This window comes from Mus musculus, chromosome 17 (assembly GCF_000001635.26).
Source record: "Mus musculus strain C57BL/6J chromosome 17, GRCm38.p6 C57BL/6J".
NCBI classification, from domain to species: Eukaryota; Metazoa; Chordata; class Mammalia; order Rodentia; family Muridae; genus Mus; species Mus musculus.
The window spans coordinates 6,429,037-6,451,478 of NC_000083.6; the positions used below are offsets into that span (position 1 = coordinate 6,429,037).

The 22,442-nt window shown below is 48.9% G+C and overlaps 1 protein-coding gene and 1 pseudogene across 3 annotated transcripts; one reads left to right on the plus strand and one right to left on the minus strand.

Moving 5' to 3' along the window:
* Window positions 1-493: 493 nt before the first annotated feature.
* Dynlt1b (dynein light chain Tctex-type 1B) lies at window positions 494-11,464 on the plus strand. Of its 2 annotated transcripts, XM_030249643.1 has the most exons (6): window positions 494-1,202; window positions 2,844-2,885; window positions 5,972-6,095; window positions 6,434-6,511; window positions 6,861-9,166; window positions 11,210-11,464. In XM_030249643.1, the coding sequence occupies exons 1-5, from the start codon at window positions 1,176-1,178 to the stop codon at window positions 6,929-6,931; spliced, it is 342 nt and encodes a 113-aa protein (XP_030105503.1). In that variant the 5' UTR covers window positions 494-1,175; the 3' UTR covers window positions 6,932-9,166; window positions 11,210-11,464. The 2 variants fall into 2 exon arrangements, with proteins under 2 accessions (XP_030105503.1, NP_033368.1); NM_009342.2 differs by lacking the exon at window positions 11,210-11,464 and having other exon boundaries at window positions 1,076-1,202; window positions 6,861-7,260.
* Tmem181b-ps (transmembrane protein 181B, pseudogene) lies at window positions 9,966-21,958 on the minus strand (annotated as a pseudogene). Its single transcript, NR_033520.1, has 10 exons — window positions 20,402-21,958; window positions 19,747-19,877; window positions 19,489-19,580; window positions 18,309-18,366; window positions 16,735-16,837; window positions 16,276-16,327; window positions 14,512-14,594; window positions 13,476-13,565; window positions 13,168-13,234; window positions 9,966-12,442 (listed from the first exon to the last, which is right to left on the minus strand). The product of NR_033520.1 is annotated as a transmembrane protein 181B, pseudogene (transcript).
* Between the last annotated feature and the right edge of the window lie 484 nt (window positions 21,959-22,442).

Here is a 22,442-nt window from a genome sequence, read left to right on the forward strand (position 1 = left end):
TCTTATTTTTTATTTATGTGTCTGCTGAGGCCAGAAAAAGACATCAGCTCCCTTAGAGAAAGGGCTACAGGATGAGAAATGACTCATATGTGTGCTGGGAGCCAAGCTTTTCTGGAAGAGAGGATGGGTTCTTAACTGCTGATTCATCTCACTAGGCCCTCTCTTCATTATTAAAAAGCAAAAAATTTAAACTTCATTGCTATTCAGCAAAAGAGTCTATGTCCGAGTATATCATTTAAAAATATATCTTTGGGTTACAAAGGAAACAATAAAGGGAGCTTGGAGACTCTCATCTGAAGCTCCCAACTACAATGAGCAGCAGGTCACGGTGTTGGCAGAGACAGATGTGTAGAAGCTGAGCAGGTAGGTACAAACAGAGTAGATTAAAAGAGTGGTGATGTTGACTTGGCCACAGGATCATCAGGTGGATGACTGACAACAACATTAGCCAGGCACTAGCCTGCCAATGTGCTTCTTACCATGACAGCTCCCAACTTTTTTTTTTTGTTTTTTTTTTTTTTGTTTTTTTTCGAGACAGGGTTTCTCTGTATAGCTCTGGCTGTCCTGGAACTCACTTTGTAGACCAGGCTGGCCTCGAACTCGGGAATCTGCCTGCCTCTGCATCCCAAGTGCTGGGATTAAAGGCGTGTGCCACCACGCCCGGTGAGAGCTCCCAACTTTTGTGCAGATAGCTGATCCGCAAGGAGAAGCAACCAATGCTCCATACTGTTGGAAATCATTCTACAATTTGTTCCTAGTCAAGATTTGTTTGAAAGTTTCATTTTCTATAGTGTGAGCGGGAGGGAGGGCCAGGACCTCTTTCTTCCCCTCAGAGACCAGCTTTTGTTCCTTTGTTTGGTTTGGGTTGTCGGTTTTTAGAGAGAGGTTAGGTGGCTCTGACAGTTTGCTTTGGAAACCACATCCCAGAGGGCTCAGAGACACACAAGCCCTGTTACTTGGAGACTGAAGAGGAGCAGCAGGCGGGGCCGAAGGGTGGGCGGAGCCACTAGTGGAGGGGCCGGTGGTAGGAGGAGCCTTTGGTGGAGGGGCGGGGCCCTAGAGCGTAGGTGGTTATTGGTAGTGGTCAGGGTCCCCCGCGCGGGGGCGGAGTGGGCGTGGCCTGACCGCGCCTGCGCAGTCCACTCTACTCGGCGGGCGAAGGAGATGCGTTAAAGATGGAAGACTTCCAGGCCTCAGAGGAGGTAACCTCGGGTTGGGTCGTGAGAGGGAGGGTGGCGGCGGAGATCCGGGTGTGGCGGGGCCCGGTCTGGGAATACACAGCTTCTGCTCACGGCCACCTGGCCCGAGGCTGATGAGCCTACACACAATTTGTCAAAAATCCCACACAATTTGTCAAAAACAATAATAATAAAACCCTAACACTTCCTCTTTTGACATTTCTAAAGTGTCAACTAAGGATATTCTGAGGGAAGAGTAAGACATTTGCATTTATCAGAATCTTTCAGTTTTGGTCTATTTTCGGCAGTCAGGATCATTTTGTTTGAACGTTGGTGGAACGCAAGTAAAGACTCTGAAGCCACGATTCCGAAGCAGCAGCACAGGGGATGTTTGGCCAGACAGCGATCTCATGTATGGCTGAAGATTGGCTTTTATGGTAGTCACAGCCAGCTAGACTTTATAGGAAGGAAATGGCCATGTGAAAAGGTAGCCCTGACAACCGCGTTCTAATTCCAGCTTGTACATGTAGGCTGACTGAAGTGAAGTGTCCAGACAGTGATCTGTGTTTTACACAGAGTGTCAGCAGCAGGAGGACGGCCACTCTCCATTGTTTACCCAGCAGCCCTCTCAGCTGAGCCTTTTCTACCTGCCTCTAGCTCCCCAGGTTTCCCTCAGCTCATTTCCCTCTCTGGTAGCAGCTGGCAGTGCTCCCTGATTTCAATATAATTTCTCTTCTGTTATTTTCTTACTCTGACTGTATGGGAAGTGACACTAGGGCTTTGCTTTGTGGCTTAGGATCACTGTAGTCACTTAGGAAGAGCCTTTCAGTCGACTTACCCTGGAGAGTCACCACATTTTCACTATTTCAGTGATTTCGGCTTTGTTTCCAACTGACTTCTTAGAGGGTCTAGCAAGGGAAATGGCTTTGGGTGGTCAATGCTCATTCTCCTGAAGAGGAAGGGGTGATACTCAATACTGGAACAGGGCAGGGTCCACTGTGGTCAGCAGTAAGGGAAGTCTGTAGCAAAACAGGACTGAGTGACTGCCGAGGGAGGCTGTGCTATCCGATCCAGGGCCTGTCCAGTGCTAAGGCTATCCCAGAACTTGGAATAGTTCATTTGTTCTCAGGTAAGAAGCATACTGCAGGCTAGTGCCTGGCCAATGTTTTCAGGAAACCCTTACACCCACTCAAATCCAGTATTATGTTAAGAGGAGACTAAGAAAACTACTTCGGGCATCACCTTGCTGCTGGCAGCCCTCAAGTCAGCTGATGCTTCGTCCTGAAGTAGTTCATTGGGGTTAAGAAAATGATGGGCACACATGAGCCTTTTACGTGTTAAACATCCTAGTCAGTATCTCTACAATGATGACTTATGTTTCTTCAGCTGCTTTGTATGGCAGTGGAGTGGCTCGGAATATGGCACCTGCACTGGCTAATGGTGCTGACAGCCAGCTGCAGGGGAAGGAGAGACAGGATTCTAGTTTGAAGTGACACCTGGCTTGCAGTGTGACACTCAGCTGCTTCACACCTCTGGGCTCTGAGGTTCATCTGCACAGTCGACAGCCTGATTTCTAAGTCACGTTCAGTATCTCATTGTGTGCTCATTGATGCTCTGCAGAAAGCTCTTTTAAACCAAACTTACCTACATTTTCTTCCTTAACAGACTGCATTTGTTGTTGATGAAGTGAGCAGCATTGTAAAGGAGGTAAGAGGAAACAGTCTTGTTTTCCAGGCGTTTGGTTGATACTATGTGTCTTGGAGTTACCATTACTGTGATTTAACACCATGACCACAGCAATTTGAGGAACAAAGAAGGGTTTCTTCAGCTCACACTTCCACATCACAGTTCATCATCAAAGGAAGTCAGGATAGGAATTCAAACAGGGCAGGAACCTGGAGGCAGGAGCTGATGCAGAGACCATGGAGGGTCGTGCTTACTGGCTTGCTCCTTATGGTTTGCTCAGCCAGGACAACAAGCCTAGGGATGGCACAACCCACCCTAGGCCAGGCCCTTCCCAGTCAATCCTTAATTAAGAAAATGTCTTATGGGCTGGAGAGATGGTTTAGCGGTTAAGAACACTGACTACTCTTCCAGAGGTCCTGAGTTCAATTTCCAACAACCACATGGTGGCTCACAACTGCCTGTAATGGGATTAGAAGTCCTCTTCTGGTGTGTCTGAAGGCAGCTACAGTGGACTCACAACATAAAGCAAATAAATAAATAAATCATTAAAAATTTTATTTAAAAGAAAGAGGAGGGGGCTGGCGAGGTGGCTCAGTGGGTAAGAGCACTGACTTGATCTTCTGAAGGTCATGAGTTCAAATCTCAGCAACCACATGGTGGCTCACAACCACCCATAATGAGATCTGATGCCCTCTGCTGGTGCTCGGAAGTCAGCTACATTGTACTTATATATAATAATAAACAAATCTTTAAAAAAAAAAAAGAAAGAAGAAATGTCTTACAACTCCAGTTTCATAATTGCGGTTGCCTCCTGCCAGTGACTTGAGCTTGTGTCAGGCTGACAGAAAAGGAGCCAGCATAGCATGTATGAAGGAGAACGCTATGTGAATTAAAATGGAAAAATCTCAAGAGCTGTTAAGCTTTCTGTGTTTTGACATTTCAAACATTTTTACTTTATATCTAAGTAAAATGACTCCTATATTACATAAATTATATAACCTGAATCAAGAAGTCTTAAGTGGCGTTAGAAAGTGTCGAGGCAGATTCCGTAACCTTGCAGCATGAAGACTCATGATGCACGCATAAATGTCTCCAGTGCTCGTGAGGAAGAGCAACTGCAGAGAAAATCTAACAACGTCTATAACTCAGGACCTGGAGATACAGCTCGGGGTTATTCATAGGTTTTTCTTACATTTTAAAATACATTATTGATAGCAATCATAGTACTTCTCTTAAACAAGGTGGACGACAGGCCCAGGGAATTGGACACCGTGGGAGTGACCGCAGCAGAGCTTAGGGAGGAAGTTTATTTTGGCTCACCGTTGGAAGGGAGACAGTCCACCACGGTGGCAGGACTGTGAGGTGGCTGGTCACCACGCATCTTTATGTTCAGCAAGAATTTTCTAGATTAGGCTAGCTGAGGTAAAGACCCACCCAGAATGTGGACGAACTGTTCCACAGGCAGGGAGGGCCCCAATCTGAAGCCAAAGGAGAAAGCGTGCTTAGCCCAGCAGTCCTGACTGCAGCTGTGATCAGCTGCCTCAAACCCCGACTGCCAGGACTCTCCCACCATCATGGCCTGGGAGCTAGAATAAACCCTTCTTCCTATTTGATGTTCCCTGAAGTAATTTTGGATCTACTACAATATAAGATTTTTGATGCCCAATATTGAAGTCAATAATGCTAGAGTGTTAAAGAACCACACACTGTTTTGTGAGAAGTACTCAATAATCAAAATGATTTTCTCACTTTTATGTACATTGTTCAGCATCCAGTGTGACTTTTCTGGTGCTTTGCAGGGAGTGTAAGTTTGCCTTTTATTGTTTCTTCCGTGCAGTGTTTCCAGTGGAACAGGTGGGAAGCAGAAAGGTGGTGGATTAAACCAGAACTGGCAGGAATAGAGTGGGTTTGTTAGGGCTGAGTTTTGCCTCCTGTCTCCGCATCCACTTTTCCTGTGTTGCTAGGCAGCAGGTGGTTGGAAGTGCCATCAGCAGTCCATAGGGAAGCATGAGGTGACTCAGCATTTTTGCCCTGGCTGTAGGTTCGTTCTGTCCTCAAGCTGTTTTTAAAAAAGTATTAAGTAGTTGGAATGAGTAGGTCCAAAATTAGAGTTTTCCTTTCTCCCTAAACACTGGACTTCATAGTGCACAGAGGGGGTTGCTCTTCCTCCTTTGACAGTCTCTGTGTCTAGCCTTACCTTTACTAAAGCCAGTCTTGAGCCCACAGTGTGCTCTCAGCCTCGAGTGGGCAGGCGGGACAGAGGAGCTGGATCCGAGCCCCAAGTCTGGAGGTGGAAACCACGGTGCATCCCTCATACGCTGTCGCTGCCCTCAGCGTGGAGTGTGTGGCCCACTCCTCCACCGTGTGCAGTGAGGGCCCCTGGACCTGTGTCTGCCTTGTCTGTAGGGAATCATGAAACCTTTTCTAGGCTTCCAGCAGGTTAGCAGGGGTGGGGAGGGAGCTGTTGAGAGCCACACTGGCATCTGGGAGAGAGGATGCTGGAGAAAGACACAGGGTGTCACTGATATTACAGGGACAGGGCAGTGAGCTGTGCTATCCAGGAGCCCTGGGACTCAGGGGGAACGCTGCTGCTGTAAGCTCCAGCTTCCAGTGTTAAAGGTTCAGTTATCTAGAAAGTGTGATACGACAAAACCCACACAACGAGGCCACAAGTACTACAAGACTGGTCAGGTTGTGCCAACACCCAATAAAATGTCATCTAACACACACATGTATGTTTTATGGCTTGGCTAAAAATGACTAGTATATGTGTAAGAAACTGGCAAAATATTTTTTCTGCCTCAATAAGAAAATGTGTTGACTGTTAGAAATGAAGAGCAGCATGACTATTCAGTCCATTGTTCAGTGGAACTGTGGAGCCCAGCTGACAGGCTCTGTAGAACACACATCTTCAGGCCGTGTAAAGCTCCTCGACATGGGATGCAGTCAGTGCTGCTTAGCAGAAGCCACACACGTAGAGGAGCCCTTGACTGAGCAGAAGCTCGCATCTCCTGAGAGTTCTGTCTTCAGTTCCTGGGAGGGCCATGGGCCATGTCGGACCGGTGAGTGGGTTCTCTCCATGACCTCTTGTGCTTTTTTCCCCCTAGGCTATAGAAAGCGCCATCGGTGGTAATGCCTACCAGCACAGCAAAGTCAACCAGTGGACCACTAATGTCCTAGAACAGACTTTGAGCCAACTCACCAAACTGGGGAGACCATTTAAATACATTGGTAATGGATTTTCATCTTGTGTATTTTGATAGAGGTTCTCTAAATGCTGATCTGAGGTGTGTCTGGTGCTGGAAGAAAGGTCACTTAGCAATTGGTTGTCGAACTTCCAAGAAAGTTTCTCCAGGACCAGGTCCCTTGTGTAGTGAATGTACCATGTGCTTTGCATGTCAGGCTAATGCCAGTGTCTTAGGGATTATGTCAAAGAAGAGTTCATAGGATGTCTGATCAGACATGTTGAGAACATGTTAAAAGAAAGGAAATCGGTAGTTTGTCAAAGTGAGACAGCACAGTCTGCCCCTTATATTGTGACTTTTTCTAACACGTTTGTTTAATTTAAGTGACCTGTGTGATCATGCAGAAGAACGGTGCTGGGTTACACTCCGCAAGTTCCTGCTTCTGGGACAGCTCCACAGACGGTAGGACTCTCACCTTCCTAGGCAATGTTATTTTGCCCATAGCTCCAATTTTGGTGATCTGCAGCGCTAAGCAGTATTTTGAAGCGCACACTTAGATGTTTCAACGTCGATGCAATTCTGTAAGTCACCATTGCCTGTAGATTGGTGCACATGCCATCTCTGTGAGTTTGAGGCCCTATCTAAAAACAAACAAAATCTCAAAACATTCTGGGGGCACTTGCCCATTTATAAGTAAAGTTAGGCAGTAAAGTCCCTCTCTGTATGTCAGGCATGCAGTGCAGTGCTGGCATGGTGGGACCCGAATCTCCTGGGCTGCCTCATTTCCTGTGCCTGTCTGTGTCCCCCACAGGAAGCTGCACAGTCCGATGGGAGAACAAGACCATGTACTGCATCGTCAGTACCTTCGGACTGTCCATCTGACCACCTTGCCAGCCTCAGCCTCGTGGTCCCAGCATTTCCAGTCCATCTTAACCACCAGCTATGTTGGGCAAACCCCTTCCTCCTAAGTTGTTCTGTGGCACTCTCAAAAAACCAAATGACTCCCCAGTCACAGGAACCACATGACTTCAGCCAGATTAGCAGCCACCTGTCATCTGAGCCAGGCAGTACCACTTGTCTTAACTGTCTTCTCCAAGGTGCTAAAAACTCAAGTCTGCTGGTGGAAACAGCTCTACTTTCTGAAATGATTCAGATACACTAACTTTCCATACTTTATTCTTTCTTAGAATAATAAATTATTCAAAATTAAAGTTTTTGTGTTCCTTGTAGCCCGGAGCATCACCCGAGAATGAGTTTGAGAAGGGAGAAGGTTGCTTTTAGCCTTCTGCATGCTGACATCGAGTATACCTGAGCTGCTGGTCTCAGGACAGTGCACAGCCAGCTTTGCAGGTCATGCTTGAAGCCGCGGGCCTGTTTCTTACTGTGATGGCGAAACCTGCTGACATTGGCAGAGCTGGAGAGAGGCCACAGACCTCAGGGGCGGGCTAGGCACTTGTGACATGTGGCCTCACGCAGAGATCTAGAAAAGTGGCCGATGTCTGGGGAAATGGGCTACATCAGTTTAGCTCTGTTTAATTTTTTAATTACATTCGTGTGTGAGAGCGAGTAAGCATGCGTCCCATGGCACACCTGTGGAGTTCAGAGGTCAAAGGCAGTTTGTGGGACTTGGCTCTTTCTCCACCACTGGGTCCCAGGAATGAACTTAGGTAGTCAGGGTTGGTGGCAAACCCCTCTACCTGCTGTACCAGCTCACTGGCCCACCAGTTTACTTTCGTTGCACTCACTGCCAGCCTCAGGTGGCACAAACCAGGAAGCAAAAAGAACAGGAGGAAAGCTTACCCTAGCAATCTGGCAAACATGTCTGCCCTCTCAGTAGAGGGCGAGATGAACGAACGCCTTGGTCCTCCAGGATGGGAATAGGCCACTTCACCTGTAGGACAGGAACCTAGCCATGCTGCAATCCTACATTCCTAGTCCCTGCTTCCTGGACGTGACGGTTGTTCAAGCCATGAGCTCCGACCTATGTCTGGTTGGCCCAGCGCAGTTCGCCTGCTGCTTTCGGACCTAGGCTTTGGCATTTTAGTAGCAGCAGCAGCTACATATTTAGAATTTTACAGCTTACAGAATGGTTTCAGGATTGCTGTGTCCTTAACAATGCTTAGCTTGGGTATCACAAAGGGCCCACAGTTTATCCAGTTAATTTCAAGTCATAAATCCTAGTGAGAAGGGACCCCAACAGACTAGGTTGTCTGTTGACCGCTCTGGGGTGCTCCTTGTGGGCCACCTAAGGCACTATGATTGGCATTGCCACTTGGTGTGTGTATGTCTGAAGGAGTGCACGCTCATGCATGGTCTTGTGTGTGCCCAGTTCCAGCATATTTCCTGAGATGGGGTCTCTCACTGAACCTGGAGCACACTGTTTGAGCTAAATTTGCTGGCCACCAAAACAGTGGGACACACCTGTCTCTGCTCCGTTTTCCCAGCCCTGGGGTTACAGACACACACCACTGTGCCCGCTTTTACATGGATGCTGCAGCTCTAAACTTGGGCCCTCATTCTCACAAAGCAAGCATTTAACCCACTGACCTGTCTCCCCGATATCCCTGGCTGAAGAGCCTTGCTGTGGTCTTCTTTCTAAAGCATTCATATAAAAAGCTAGTAATACATAAAGAATTAAAAATTAGAAATATATTAACATCGGTGAACAAGAGACAGTGTCAGAATGAAGCTGATAAGGTTTGTTATGGATGAGAAATGTCCCCCATCGGTGTGTGATGGTTTGAATATGCCTGGCCCAGGGAGTGGCACTGTTAGAAGGTGTGTCACTGTGGGTGTGGGCTTTAAGACCCTCATTCTAGCTGCCTAGAAGCCAGTATTCTGCTAGCAGCCTTCAGATGAAGATGTAGAACTCTCAGCTCTGCTTGCACCATGCCTGCTTGGATGCTGCCATGCTCCTGCCTTGATGATAATGGACTGAACCTCTGAACCTGTAAGCCAGCCCCAATTAAATGTTGTCCTTATAAGAGTTGCCTTGGTCATGGTGTCTGTTCACAGCAGTAAAACCCTGTTGCGGCCGGCCTGCAGCTTGCAACGAATGGTTCAGCTGAGATGGCAACTCGGGCTGAGAGAGAAAAGACTACAAAACCCTAAGACAAGGTGTGTGTCAAACACTTGCTCTTCATCTGGCAGTGACATTTGGGGAGGATCTGGGAACTTGGAGGTGGAGCTTGCTGAAGGAAGCAGGATACTGCTAGCATCCCTAGTGGGTGAGGGTCTCTGCCTTGTTCTGGCCCCTTCCCGTCATTCTGCTTTGAGTCCTGGCTACCAGGAGGTGAGTGACTTGGCCACACTCTGTAGGCACTGTGTTCCTCATCCCGGGCTCATGGTGGAAGGAGCCAGCCATGGACTGGTGAGCTAAAGTGACTCTCTCCTGTGAGGTTTTTCATCAGATTTCGGTCACAGCAACAAAAAGTCTCATACAAAATCTCAAAATGTGACTTTTATTGAGTTTTTCATAAATAAGCATTTATTCCTTGACTGACTGCTCAGACAACACTGGTGCACTGATGGTCAAACGGTGTTCCTTCTGGACTTAGAGGCTAGTGTTTTTATTTAACAGATATTTACAGACATTTGTAAAAAGGTAGTTTTCAGGAGCAGACAATCCCTCTGTCATACAATGGAATTAACCTGTTCTGTGTCACAGGACAGATCACAGAATGGTAGCACCTAGCAGCACCCGAGCCACCAAGAGAAACATTCAGCAAGGCTTCTGACGACATCCATTTTCCTTTGGCCTGAAAAAAAAAAAAAAAAAAAAAAAGAGCCACATCTCCCCCAACCCCCAAAAATCTAATCACTAAGGCAAACGCTCAAATATACAATACATATCAAGCCTCATATCTGTTCCTCATGGAGGGACTTAGTTCTCTCTTTTGTGGGTGCTTGTGTTTTTCCTATAAAGATTAGTAACCATATTTGAACCTGTTCATCCTAACTGTGCCTTCAATGGTTCAGCACTTGAGGCTGGCGAGATTTGCTTTATAAACTGCCCATCTGCAGGATGGCTTTACATACCTAAGCTTACTTCAGTCTAACTGTACAGAGAGCAAGCGCCTCATGAGCCTCGGGTGTAAGTTTACATACCCTCTTCTCTAGCCTTTCGATGGGGCTTGAAGGCACCAAATCACTGCTGCAATGAATGACAATAAATCAAGCAGATTTACTACCCACAGGGAAAATGAAGCTCTCACCGGGAATCAGGGAGCCGTCACCTTCCAGGTTCCCCTGGATTGGACCAATATAAAAAATACCCCAAAGACAGTAGGATTCAAACCGTTACCCTGAAAGAACTAAGTCAGCCCTTTGAACTTATAATTTAAGTTTACAAAATTTTAATCCCCTCAGAACAAAACAGTCTTCCGGTGACTATCAAAAGTCCCGGCGGTGTTTAGTGTTTTAACCTCACCCCTGAGCTGCTGCCTACACACTGAAGTCTTAGCTCTGTAAGCAGAGCTTTGCACAGCATCTAATACATGATGCACACGACCCTAGGAGTGCTGCTTTATAATTCATATTTCAACAGCAAAAAAAATATTCCCTTAGTTTTACGGACACTAGGATCAGTTTATAATTATTCTATAGGGCAGTTTTTAAAAGTTCTGAAGTCTGTACCTAAATGCTTAAAATATCTTACACTGACCGATACATAGTGTTATAAACCATGGAGACTTATTTATAATGATGAAGACATGTAAACTCTCACATATTAGAACATCTTGGGATCAGTACGAGTCAGCGTCCATAAGATGGCAGCTGCAGGGCTCCACTGGAAGGGAAGGGCTGGTAACATAAGATATTCTGGTATCTTCCCCAACAGACTCAGTGATCACAGCAAGTGCAAACTCATGTAAACCCGTTACCCTCGCAGTGAGTTTCCATTCCAATGTTCATAGTTACAAGTTGTTTTGTTTTAAAAAAAAAATGCACATGGAATCCATATTAAAGTATGAAGTTTAAGAAGATAGGCAGACTGAAGAACGTCTTCCACCCTGGAGTCGGGCCCACACGGATAGTAACCTGCAGCTCAGAGCGGAAATCTGAGTCGATGCACAGACGAAGGGAACAGAAGAGGGATCTACCGGAACTGGGCCTCTGGATTTGCCAAGACAGAGGCAGGCAGGATGCTACCTTTACCAGGTGTTCGCAGAGACGCTGTGTGGGGAAACTGAGGAGCGGGAAGGAAGGCGGTGGCCCTGAGGACTTCCAATGCTGAACTTCAGTGTGGGTGACATCCGTTTTCCACAGAGCCACACTCCAAACCCAGAACAACCTTGGGGCGAGTCCCTTCATCTGCAGCTGTCTCTATAGCCATTCAAAATGTCTTACTTTCTCTTTACTTTAGTTCCTAATTAAAACAGAAAGTCTTTCTGGCAATAAAGTATTTCTAATACAGTTGTATTTCATGTAGCTTTGATTTAAAAAAATAATAATAATAATAGAGCTCTCCGGGGGTTCACACTCAGTGAAGATGCAGAAATTTTGGTCGGAAGGGCCTCCTCGTTTTCCACCTCCAGCACAGGGAGACCCAATCCTAACTGTACACAGACCCTTGAAAAGCACCATGACACAGGACCTTGCCCACAGCGCTACTGGCCTGTAGCTGCCTGGGCGTCCTCCAGGCTATCAGCCCACTCTGGACTCAACTTCGATGGCAATTCTGCTGGGGGTGGGGGGTGGCAATGATGGACGGGAACCTGGCCACTTGCCATTCCTGAAGATGCTATTGAATGTGGCTCATCAAACACAATCAAAGTCTCACAGCAGATGCCTGAGTGAGCATACTGACCCCACCATGTGCTGGAGAAGATGGAGGCAGACCGCCCACCTGAGGCGGGCACAGCTTAGACTTCCCTTGAGGGTAGGGCACTCAAGAACGGTGCCACAGAGAGGAGAGAGTCATCACTGCGACGCTGGGACCTTGATCGTCAGGCCTCCCACAGACTCAATTGCTTTTTTAAAAGGAAAGAAAAAGTACATAATTCTTTTTATTAAAAATGGGTAACTTCTCCTCATGACTGCATACGGGCTCCATCGCACCTGATGTCGGTGTACAGGATATGCCTTTGAATTCTCTACCAGGCAGCCCCTCTTCTTAAATAGTGGGGCTGTCCCCAAACAAACTCCACCCCACATTTCAATCCATTTGGGTTTTCCTTTAAAAATATGTAAACAAATAAGGAACAGGAAACCTTTGCTTACAGAGGAGTCCAGACACAAACAGATAGAAGGGGCCAGAATGTGTCACTCAGGCAGGCCTCTGGCCCCCTGCTGTCCCATCTGCTGCCCGGGGCTCAGTCACTGTCCGACTCTTCCCTGCACTTGGCACGGATGGCCTGGCTGTTCTGCAGGGGCATTTCTTCATAGTCACTCCTGTGGCAAAAGAGACCTGTGACCCTCGGCCACTCTGGCAGCTCTTCTCTGTACATGCACATGCGTGTGGAAGTCAGAGGTCAACATCAGTGTCTTCCTCAATGGCTCACCTCCTCAGGGTTTGAGACAGGGTTTTTCACAGGACCTGGAGCTCACTGATTCTGCTGGGGTGGCTGCCTGGGAGGCCTAGAAGCCTTCTGTTCCCACCTCCCCAGTGCTGGGGTTACAGGCATGCACCACGGGGTCTGGCTTGTGCTGTTTTATGAGTCAGGGTCTTACTATGTAGCCTTGGCTGGCCTTGAACTCATGAAGATCCACCTGCTTCTGTTTCCTAAGTGCTGGGATTAAAGGCATATACGACCACACCCGGCTCAGAACCTGGCATTTTATGTGGGTGCTCATGCGTAAGTCACTACAGCCACCATCTTGTAGCCCTTGGCTGCCTCTCTGCCGTCATACCGACAGCTATCCTGGAACTCACCTCATGGTCTCTCTCTTAGGGTCAACTAAAAGCCCACTCTCTCCAACTTGACTCTCAGCACCCCAGAATAGTTCTGTAGTTACCACACCCTGCATGCATTCTGCAAAACGGAATGCTACTAAATCCACACAAGGGACACAAAACTAAGCCATTAACAGTCTACTGCCATGGAGACAGCTTTCAAATACTGCGAGTGAGGACGCATGCAGAGCCAGGCGGGCTGCGCGAGGTGGCGGCGACTTACCCGTAAATCACGTCATCGTCAGAGTCGTTCAACATGGAAAACGCAGGGTTATCCTTCAGCTGGGACTCTGAAAGACAACAAAAGCCTTTTTAATGACAGCATTTTGTGTTATTAGTCTAGGTGGGAGTCTGATGGATCCCAAGCCCCGTCTGGACTTGGCCGAGGCATTCTGTGAGATTGCGATACTATGGTTCCAAACACCATTTAGCTGCCTTTTGCCTCTGTCCTAACAAAAGGCACAGTGAGTCACAGTGCCCTACACCTGGGGAACACCTGAGCCAATGCGACCCAGAGCCATGGTGACTTACCGTACAGGGCATTCTTCGACGGAGAGTACACAAAGGCCAGCGTGTACAAGTAAAAGTTCAACAGGCCATAGAAAGACAGGAATTCAGCTGGTGTTGACGGTCAAGGGAGAAGCATGGGTTTGGACACACAAGCCCTTTGCCTCCCATTCCCTGCAGCCCTTTCCAGGATAAACCAGATGGGGGTCCAGCCCAGATACCAGGACGCCGCAGCTCCAGCTCATGGCCAGGTGCCATAAGGGGCCTCAGGGGCTTAGTGCCATATAGGTTTATGACTCCTGAAGGACAGGAGGGATTGAGGTCTGCTGACATAAGAAATGCAAACCTGAAGTGTCCTCACCTCTTCCACACACAGACCCCCGAGCACCTGACAGCTGGAGCTCAGTCACAAGGGACACAACAGAAGCCCCGTTCATCCCAACACAGCTGCTGTCCCTCAGCCTGACCTCAGACAGGGACAGCAAGAGCAACAAGCTATGGACCGGATGTGGGCACAGCGGAACTAGAGCTTCAGCGCTGTGTGAGCTTTCCCACAGACTCAAGCTGACACCATGGCGATGCTGGCACCTGGCTACACCTGAATGAAGCTTAGAAGGTGCTCTCAGCACCCAGGACTCCAATCCCTGGCTGGTCCTCGGTGTGCGCTCCGGATGTCTGTCTGTCTGTCTGTCTGTCTAAGGGAGTCAACAGCTCTGGACTGACTGGGGATTTGAATCTGCAACTGTTCAGTTTCTCAGGACTGCCCACAAGAAGCAAGCAGCAGAGCACCGAGAATGGTCTAGTGTGGTCATCCTTTTGGATTCAGGCTGTGCAGTGACTCAGCCCTGCTGTGTGTCAGTCTCCTACCTCAGGAGGAGGACGGATGAAACTCACCCTTCCCAGGGCCAACAGGAAGCCAAGAAGGAGGGCAAGCCATGCTTGAGGCCTGCTGAGCACAGGTCAAAAGGGACTGACTGATCCCCTCATAAATGTCTAAGGCTAAGGTGCTAGCCATGAACACAGTGTGGCTCCAAGGCCCAGCTCTCCGAGACAAGGATATAGTTCTGGTAGTGAGCCGACAGTTCTGCTACGAAGTTGTCCTGCAACACTTGTGCTCCAAACCGTAGGTAGAGGATGACGATGCTGAAAGAGAAGAGGGAGCCACCATGTAGAAACACAGAAGGGCTTACCTCAGCAAGACTTAACAGGAAACTTCTATGCTTCTATAGACACACTATTTGACACCCCACCCCCAGTCATTTTTGCTCCAGGGAAAAGCAAAACAAAAAAACCAATGCAACTAAAGAGGAGCGTAGGCCTCTGCTGGGCCGCTTTAGCTTTTAGGGAGTAGAGATCAAGACTAACCAAGTTGTGTCTTAGAACATAGTCCAGCAAACACTGCCTGGGGGAGGGCTTTGTGGATGGCTGCCACCTGTCCCAACAGTGGCTTCCCCTTGATGCCTGCTGACTGCTCACACAGGGCCCTGTCCTCAGCACCAAAAAGGTCTCTAGGCACATGCACCCTTCAGGAAACTTTGCAGGCTATGCTTCCGTGATGCAGTTGACTGTAAATGTGCAGGGTTTGGGTAAATGTGGGTTAACATGCCTCACATGCCTGGGCACTTATGATGGAACGTTTGTAACCGAGGCCATTATAGCTTCCTCCCCACACCCCCTGAGACAGTGTTTCTCTGTGTAGCCCTGGCTGTCTTGGAGCTTGCTCTGTATACCAGGCTGGCCTCGAACTCAGATCAACCTGCCTCTGCCTCCGGAGTGCGGGGATTAAAGGCGTGCACCAGCACCATCCGGCTGTTGTATAACTGATCAGGAGCTGTGGCCCCATTGACTCACATGTTTTGATGACTGGCCCATAGGGAGTGGCATTATTAGGTGTGACCTTGTTAGAGGAAGCCCAGGCTCAGTGGTACACGGTTCTTTTCCTGATGCCTGTGGCCCCAGATGTACAACTCTCAGCTCCTTCTCCTGTATCACGTCTGCCGCATGCTGCCATGCTGCTAGACCTCAGAACTGTAAGCCAGCCCCAGCTAAAGGTTTTCCTTTGTAAGAGTTGTAGTGGTCATGGTGTCTAATCACAGCAACAAAACCCTAAGAAACCATCCCTCTGACTTTGTGGATATGTGTGGCCACAAACACCCTGAATCAACTCCATGCAAGGAGATAACAGGGAGAAAGGAAATGAAGTGTTAAATCATCATGAAGTCCCGGGGCTGTGGAGAGGCTTGAGGCCCATCATGTCGCCTCGAGGACGTGAGTTCAGGTGCCTGGCACGTAGGTAAAAGCTGGGAGCGTGGGAGTGGCAGAGGGCATCTGTAAGCATTGGGAAGTGAGCTGGGGCATGCAGACACAGAGACTGTCGGATAGCCAGCCTAACCTATTAGTGAGCTCCCGGTCCAGAGAAAGACAGAGAGCTGAGCTAACAAAATAGCTCAGCAGGTTACAATGCCTGTGGCCAAGCCTGACTACCTGAGAGCTGTCCCTGGATCACACATGGAGGAGCGAGCAGAGAACTTACTCCTGCACCTTCTCCTCTGACCTCCACATACATTTGTACCATCCCAACACACACATTAGTTAACATTAAACATGGAAAATGGAAAAGGAAGATACTCATGTTAACCCTCTGGCTCCAGACACACACATGCAGGCACACCCAAGCACACCCACACACATGAATACACACCCAGACACATAATGCATGCACATCCAGATACGCACACATGCACGCACACCCAAGCACACGCAGGCGCACACATACATGAGCCCCCCCTCCCCACACACACACCCTCCCACAGTGAAGTCTTACCTAATAACTAGCACTACAAAGGTCAACGCAGTCAAAAACTTTAACCTGAGATCTGAAAAAAGAAGAAGATGCAAATTCCACTTCACCTCAGAGTTTGACACACAAAAACAAAATCAAAACCAAAAACCAATCCACCCCTGGGCAGGCCCTCACCCTTGCATGCTCTAAGTCTGTTCTACTGTGGCTGGGAAAGGCTACGTACAGCAGGGCCAACACAGTGGTTTCTGGCGAAGGCCTCTCAATCATGTGGCTCGCCCCAGTGAAGGACATTGTTATTAATGATCCTTACAGGTCCCGGGCAGCTCACGTAGCTCTGTGGCACCAGGGGCCACTGAATTCTACTCTAAAGGGTTCTTTCAACACTGCTAATCCTTCTTGAGGAATCTCTTGGCTTCCTAGGGCCAAGGGCTTCTGGGGGTGTGGCCCCTGGTGCCCTATGCTTCCCAGCATGGCACTCACCCACGTAAGGCATATGACGGAGCTCGGAGCATGCTCGCACTATCAAGAATAGAAGGTATAAAATGTACACAGCGGCCACCACCATGAAGAAGACCTTCATGCCCTGGAAAAAAGGAGGTGGGTGAGGTTGAGACTAGGCTTTCATGTGTCCTCTAGCACCCCCACAGCAATCGACCCAGAGCCTTGGGTCACCCACACTGCCACAGCATCAGGAAGGGCCCCTCAAGCAGGGCACCTCGTGTCACGATCACATAGACACAAGCACAGGTGCCTGGCCTAATAGAACCCAAGGCCAGAGTGTGCTGAGCAATTGCTAGCGGCTGATGACTTTGCCTGGGGTGGGGCCTGACCCTTGTGCTACTGAGGACAAAGGTCACGCCAACGAGGGCTGGACCCAGCTGGTCCTCATACAAGTCTTTGACTGTTCTGGGCCTCAGAGTTCCTGAGAAAGGAGGGGCTGGAATGAGCATTCCCTTCCAGTCGGAGGATGGGAAATCCCTTGCTGAGGGTCAGAGGTCAGTGGCTCTGGTGAGAGCAGGTTCCAGATGATGTATGTCCTCCTCACTGAGCCCCCCTGCCTATGAGGCTCCCGTGGGTAGGAGTGTCTACACCTTTCCTGATCTCTCTGAAGCAGAGCCGCTCTCTCATGGTCACAGCATCGAGATTGCGACTGCAGGTCAAAGAGCAGGGTTCAGCTCCTGCTGTGGAAGAACCCTCAGTCTGGTTGTTTCCTCATCGCGGGGAGGGGCAGGACAGCTGTTCCCAGCACCCTGGCAGTCTTTGATCCCTGCAGTATCCTTCAGTAAAGGGTGTGGGCTACCCCCTGTTCTGAGGCCCTTGAAGCTATATCGCAGATGGCCTGGCTGGGAAGGGAAGGGCTTGCTGACAATTCAGGATGAAGTCCTGTCTGCGACATTTGGCCAAGAGCTCTACATCCCTTGTGTGATGAAAGAGATTCCATTACTGCCCCCATTTCACAGATGAAGAAACGTAAGGGGCTTAGTCTCCAGTTGGACCTGTAGTGGCCTGCGCTGCCTACCCTTGCAGTCTAGCTCCTAACTCTGTAGCCTTCCTTCCTGCCTCAGTTTCCCACAGAAATGATGAACCAGGCCAGACAAACACAAAGGCAAGAGCAGACCAGTCTGTAACCACCAATTCCTCTAAACGTTGGACTTTCACTGACTCTTCCTCAACCCAGCCTCCACCCAGAAAACCCCGTTGAAGCTCTGCCCTGCCTACAGCTGGCTCCAAGCTCCCCACCCCGCAGTACTGACGCCCCTTTCTGAGCTAAGCTCCTCCTAGGACATCCCGCTCTGGCCCCTCACCCCGGAGTCTTCCTCCTCTGGTCCCCCAGTACCTAGCGAGACCAGTGTTCGCCCTCAGTCTATCACCCTCACTGGTGAGGTCCTCATGCCTGTGTGGCAAGGACTTGAGCAAGTGAGCTGTCTCCCCAGCCTATATCCCACTCCTGAACTTTCTATATTCCTATCTCAACAGCCATTTAGAAGCTAAACCAGGCACTTCATCAAAGAAGATCAGCATGTCTGTCTGGAGTCTTCACGGATACTGCTTACCTGAAAGTTTCCGGTGTCAACCCGATACTGGTACATGGGATCATTTAATTCATTAAATCTAAAAGGATGATGTTGAAAATACAGATTAATAAGAGCACTTACTCTACACTTCACACTTCCCCCAACTTGGGTTTTTCATTTGTTTTTTTGCTTGTATAGCACTTGGTACAACCACTGGAGGATTTTAAAATAGCAATCCTGTATTATACACTGAGAAAGCATCCAGCACTAAGCCGGCAAGGGAACATGCCTACTGTGTCCATGCTCATCAGTGTGGCGAAGGGGCAGGGTTATTTATGCCTTATGTAGCTAAGGCTTATCTTTTGCTCATTGTGTTTCTGTGAGTGCTGTGTGCACATGAGTGCAGGTGACGCTGGAGCCCAGAGCTGTAGGCTCCCCTAGAGGAGTCATAGGTGGTTCTAAGCCACCTGACATGGGAGCTGGGAGTACACTTGAGTCCTCTGGAAGAGTACGCTTAACGGAGCCATCTCTCCAGCCCCAGGGGCTATTTCAATGGCATACCCAGACATGTGAGATAGACGAAGGCAAAGCAAGCCAAATAGATAATAAGTAACTATAAAGTGCATGAGCTTAAATGTCAGAATTAGCATTGGCATGGGACCTGAGCTTCAGGGAAGTAAGTGGCATGTGGCAGGGATGCTGCAGAACGCATCAGGCCACGGTGGCACGAAAGACGCATGAAAAGCCACAGACCAACCACGCTGATCAGGGGCTGAGCAGGGTCTCTGAGGAGCTGGGCAGTGCTACACAGGCCTGGAAGCAGTTAGTCACAGAAAGGGATGTGGGTCTAACTAGGATCACGGCAGTCTAAGCAGGGTCACGTGACTCTAAGCAGGGTCAAGCCTGAAGCTCTGCAAGGATCAGAGTGTCTGAGGTGCATGAGGGGATCGCAGCATGTCTGCTGTCCCAGCAAACCGAGTCATTTCTTGCTGAAGAAGGTTACGATGACACAGGCGTTCTCACCTTCTACTTAGGCTAGAAGACCCCTTTACTGCAAGCCACACAAGCCAAGCCCAATTCCTTGGATCCAGTTATGTGACTATGCTGGGCAGAAGCTGTCTTCTGGGTGAGATGGCAGGGCAGGCAGATTCAGCCTGCCCTCTGTTGTCAGCACTTTCCAGGGCTGACGTTTCACACCCAGAAGCGTTGCGTTACTCACGTCTGCCATATTCCCAGCGTGACAGAAGCCAGCCACAGCAGTCCAACGATGAAGAACTTAGGCAAATAGAAAGTTAAACATTTTCTCTCTCCCTAAAAACAAACAGTAGGAAAAAAGTAAGATATACAGCAAACAGTGTCTTATTCTAACAGACATGCAGAAACCCCAAACGCTTCCACACATCTTGTCCCTGCTCTGCAGCGTGGGCCAGAGACCATCTCGTGGGACCATATTCTGAAGCTCTGTCTGTCTGCTTACCTGGACCCGTATCCCATGATACACGCACAGCCAGAAGAGCAGCAGGGCACACAGGAACAGAGACTGGAAGAAGTCGTCCAGCATCCCCGGGAACCAGCTATTCACCAAGAAGGAGAGTGGGAAGAAAGGGTCTGGAAGGGAGAAGGCGGAACGCTGTCAAGACCACCGGAGGAGGCTGCTAAACAGCAGAGCCCCCGGCCACTCTCAAGCTTAGGGCTCAATATCAAGATTTCCCCTGGTCAGAGCTCAAGGGCAGGTAGCAAAGCATTTTGTTTTCTGAATGTCTGAAAGGCACAGAACAGATTGCAACAGTGATCCTAGCGGAGAGCCATCTGCCCCTGCGTCAGCTCCTCCTGCAGCCCGAGAATCTCCTGCACTGCAGCAAGGGCCTTTTGGAATGGGGACAGAGGAAGAGACAGAGCACGGGCACCTCAGCCAAGTTCCAAGACTGCTGAGCCTGCAGCTTCGTGTCTCTTCAGGATCCAAGCATCTGCAGTGGCCTGTGTGACATGGGGCCCAGGAAGAGCACCACGACATACTCCCCCAGGGACTCCCCTCGGGCACTCCTGGGGACTCTGGGACCAGGCCACTCTTTACAATGCCTGCCAGCTCACAATCCGAGCGGGGAAAGATTGGAGATAAAGACGGCACCCACCATTGTAGAGCAGCAGCAGGGCCAGGAGGACAGACATCCACTTCTGCTCGATGCCCCAGTCCCTCATGGAGAACTTGCGCAGGTGCCGCAGACCTTCTGGGTCCCTGTGTCTGCGTGGAACGGGGTCTCTCGACGCGGGTGGGCAAAGCGTGGATGAATGACAGACAGACACACACGCAGGAGAGTTTGTGTGGAATCTGAATGTAATTTGTCAAATCGAACATCAGACTTTTTATGCAGAAGACAACAAGGTAGTTGGGTGACATACCCACAAGGTACAAATGAGGTAACCGGATGCTTAATGACTCTTACACAGAACAGAGGAATGAAAATGCAAAGATCGGAAGGAACTGGGCAATAAAACAACTGAGACAGAGTCAGCCCTGTCTAAGGTCAGCTATAGTCTTAGAAGCCAGGTGTGAGAACTTTACTCTCCTAGTGCAAGGGCTTTCACACCCAAGTCATGGTTCTAACTAGGGAGTTCCGTTCTAGCTAACCATCTCATGAATAATGCAATACTTTAAAACCACAGCTGGATCTACTTCCTAAACCATTGTAAATTCCTGTATATAGGTGTAACTCAGCTATAATTCTAAATATCTATTCTGGTTTCTCCTACGGTCAGAAACTTCTTTCTTCCTTAGTGATGGTAAATTCCTGTGAAGGGCAGTGACCTAACTTTTACTCAAAGAGATAGTGTAATACCAGGGGCAGTACTGAATTCCAAGCCCAAGGTCTTGCTAAGGAAGAACTAGGACTGTTGGAACACAGGCGGACGGCTTTAGCTATGTCAGAATTCAATCTTAAAAGGCACTTATGATAGGAAAAAATTGAAAGAGAGCACGTGGATCCATACACTAGACTAACGCGGGGATGGAACTCGGGAATGAAAGATTGCTGTATGGGTAGGGAACGCTAGACTCCAGGAGGAGAGCTTCCTTGAAACTCTTTTGCCTCATGAGTGACTTTTAAGCCTCTCGGCTTGTCCAGTTGACTCGACCAGAGAGCGTAGCACTCAGGGAATGTACAAACAGGCACTGCAAAGCAAACAGCCACTGACTGCCTGCAGGGTGAGTCTCACCCAGTCAGGGAGGTACCAGGCAGGATCCATTGGGCCAGTCACTGCTTAAAATGACTAACGTGGTCCCATCAGTGACAGTGACAGCCAAAACAAAACAAAAAAAAATATGATTGCTGCGTGTGGCCACGGGTGACAGGGGTCGCACCCTTGCATTTCGGCTTGGGCCGAGAGGCAAAGTCATGCCACCCAGAGGCAAGTATTCTCTCAAACACCTCCATGTGTGTGTAGAGCCCTTGGGAGAAAGTTCTCTAAACAGCTCTCACACACTGTACAGTGTGTTATATCTAGGGCTGTTATCCTTTTTCCTTGTCATCTAACATAAACTACTAATTTCCTGGCCTGTGTGCTGTTTTCTACTGAGATTCAGGCCTCTTCCCCATTTAAGAACATATTTAGGGCTGTGTGCATCAATCTTTAGGCCCTAGGAGAATCCAGACACCAGGTAGTTCTCAAAAAAAAAAAAAAAAAAAAAAAAAAGCCATGCAGTGGTGGCGCACGCCTTTAATCGCAGTACTTGGGAGGCAGAGGCAGGCAGATTTCTGAGTTCTAGGTCAGACTGATCTACAGAATGAGTTCTGGGACACCAGGACAGCTGGGGCTATACAGAGAAATCCTGTCTCGAAAAACCAAAACCAAAACAAAACAAAAAATTCTGTGAGACTTGCTATGAGGGAGGCCAGTGGTCCACTTCATTCTCCATGGCCTCCAGTCAAGGGTCCAGGGCCCTTTTTCTACCACACTTCCTACACCTTTGCCACATGCCTATGTGCTGGTCTCCACGGTGGGTCTCTAACACACCATGCAGCTGGAGAGGCCATCTCCACACGCCATACAGACCTAATGCTACATTCCCCGTCAGCACCAGGTGCAGAGCAGCTGACAGCGGAACGGTGCCATCAGCCACCGAGTAGCACGCTCTGTCTTTACGGCTAGGCTTTCTCAGGACCCTTCTATGCTCTG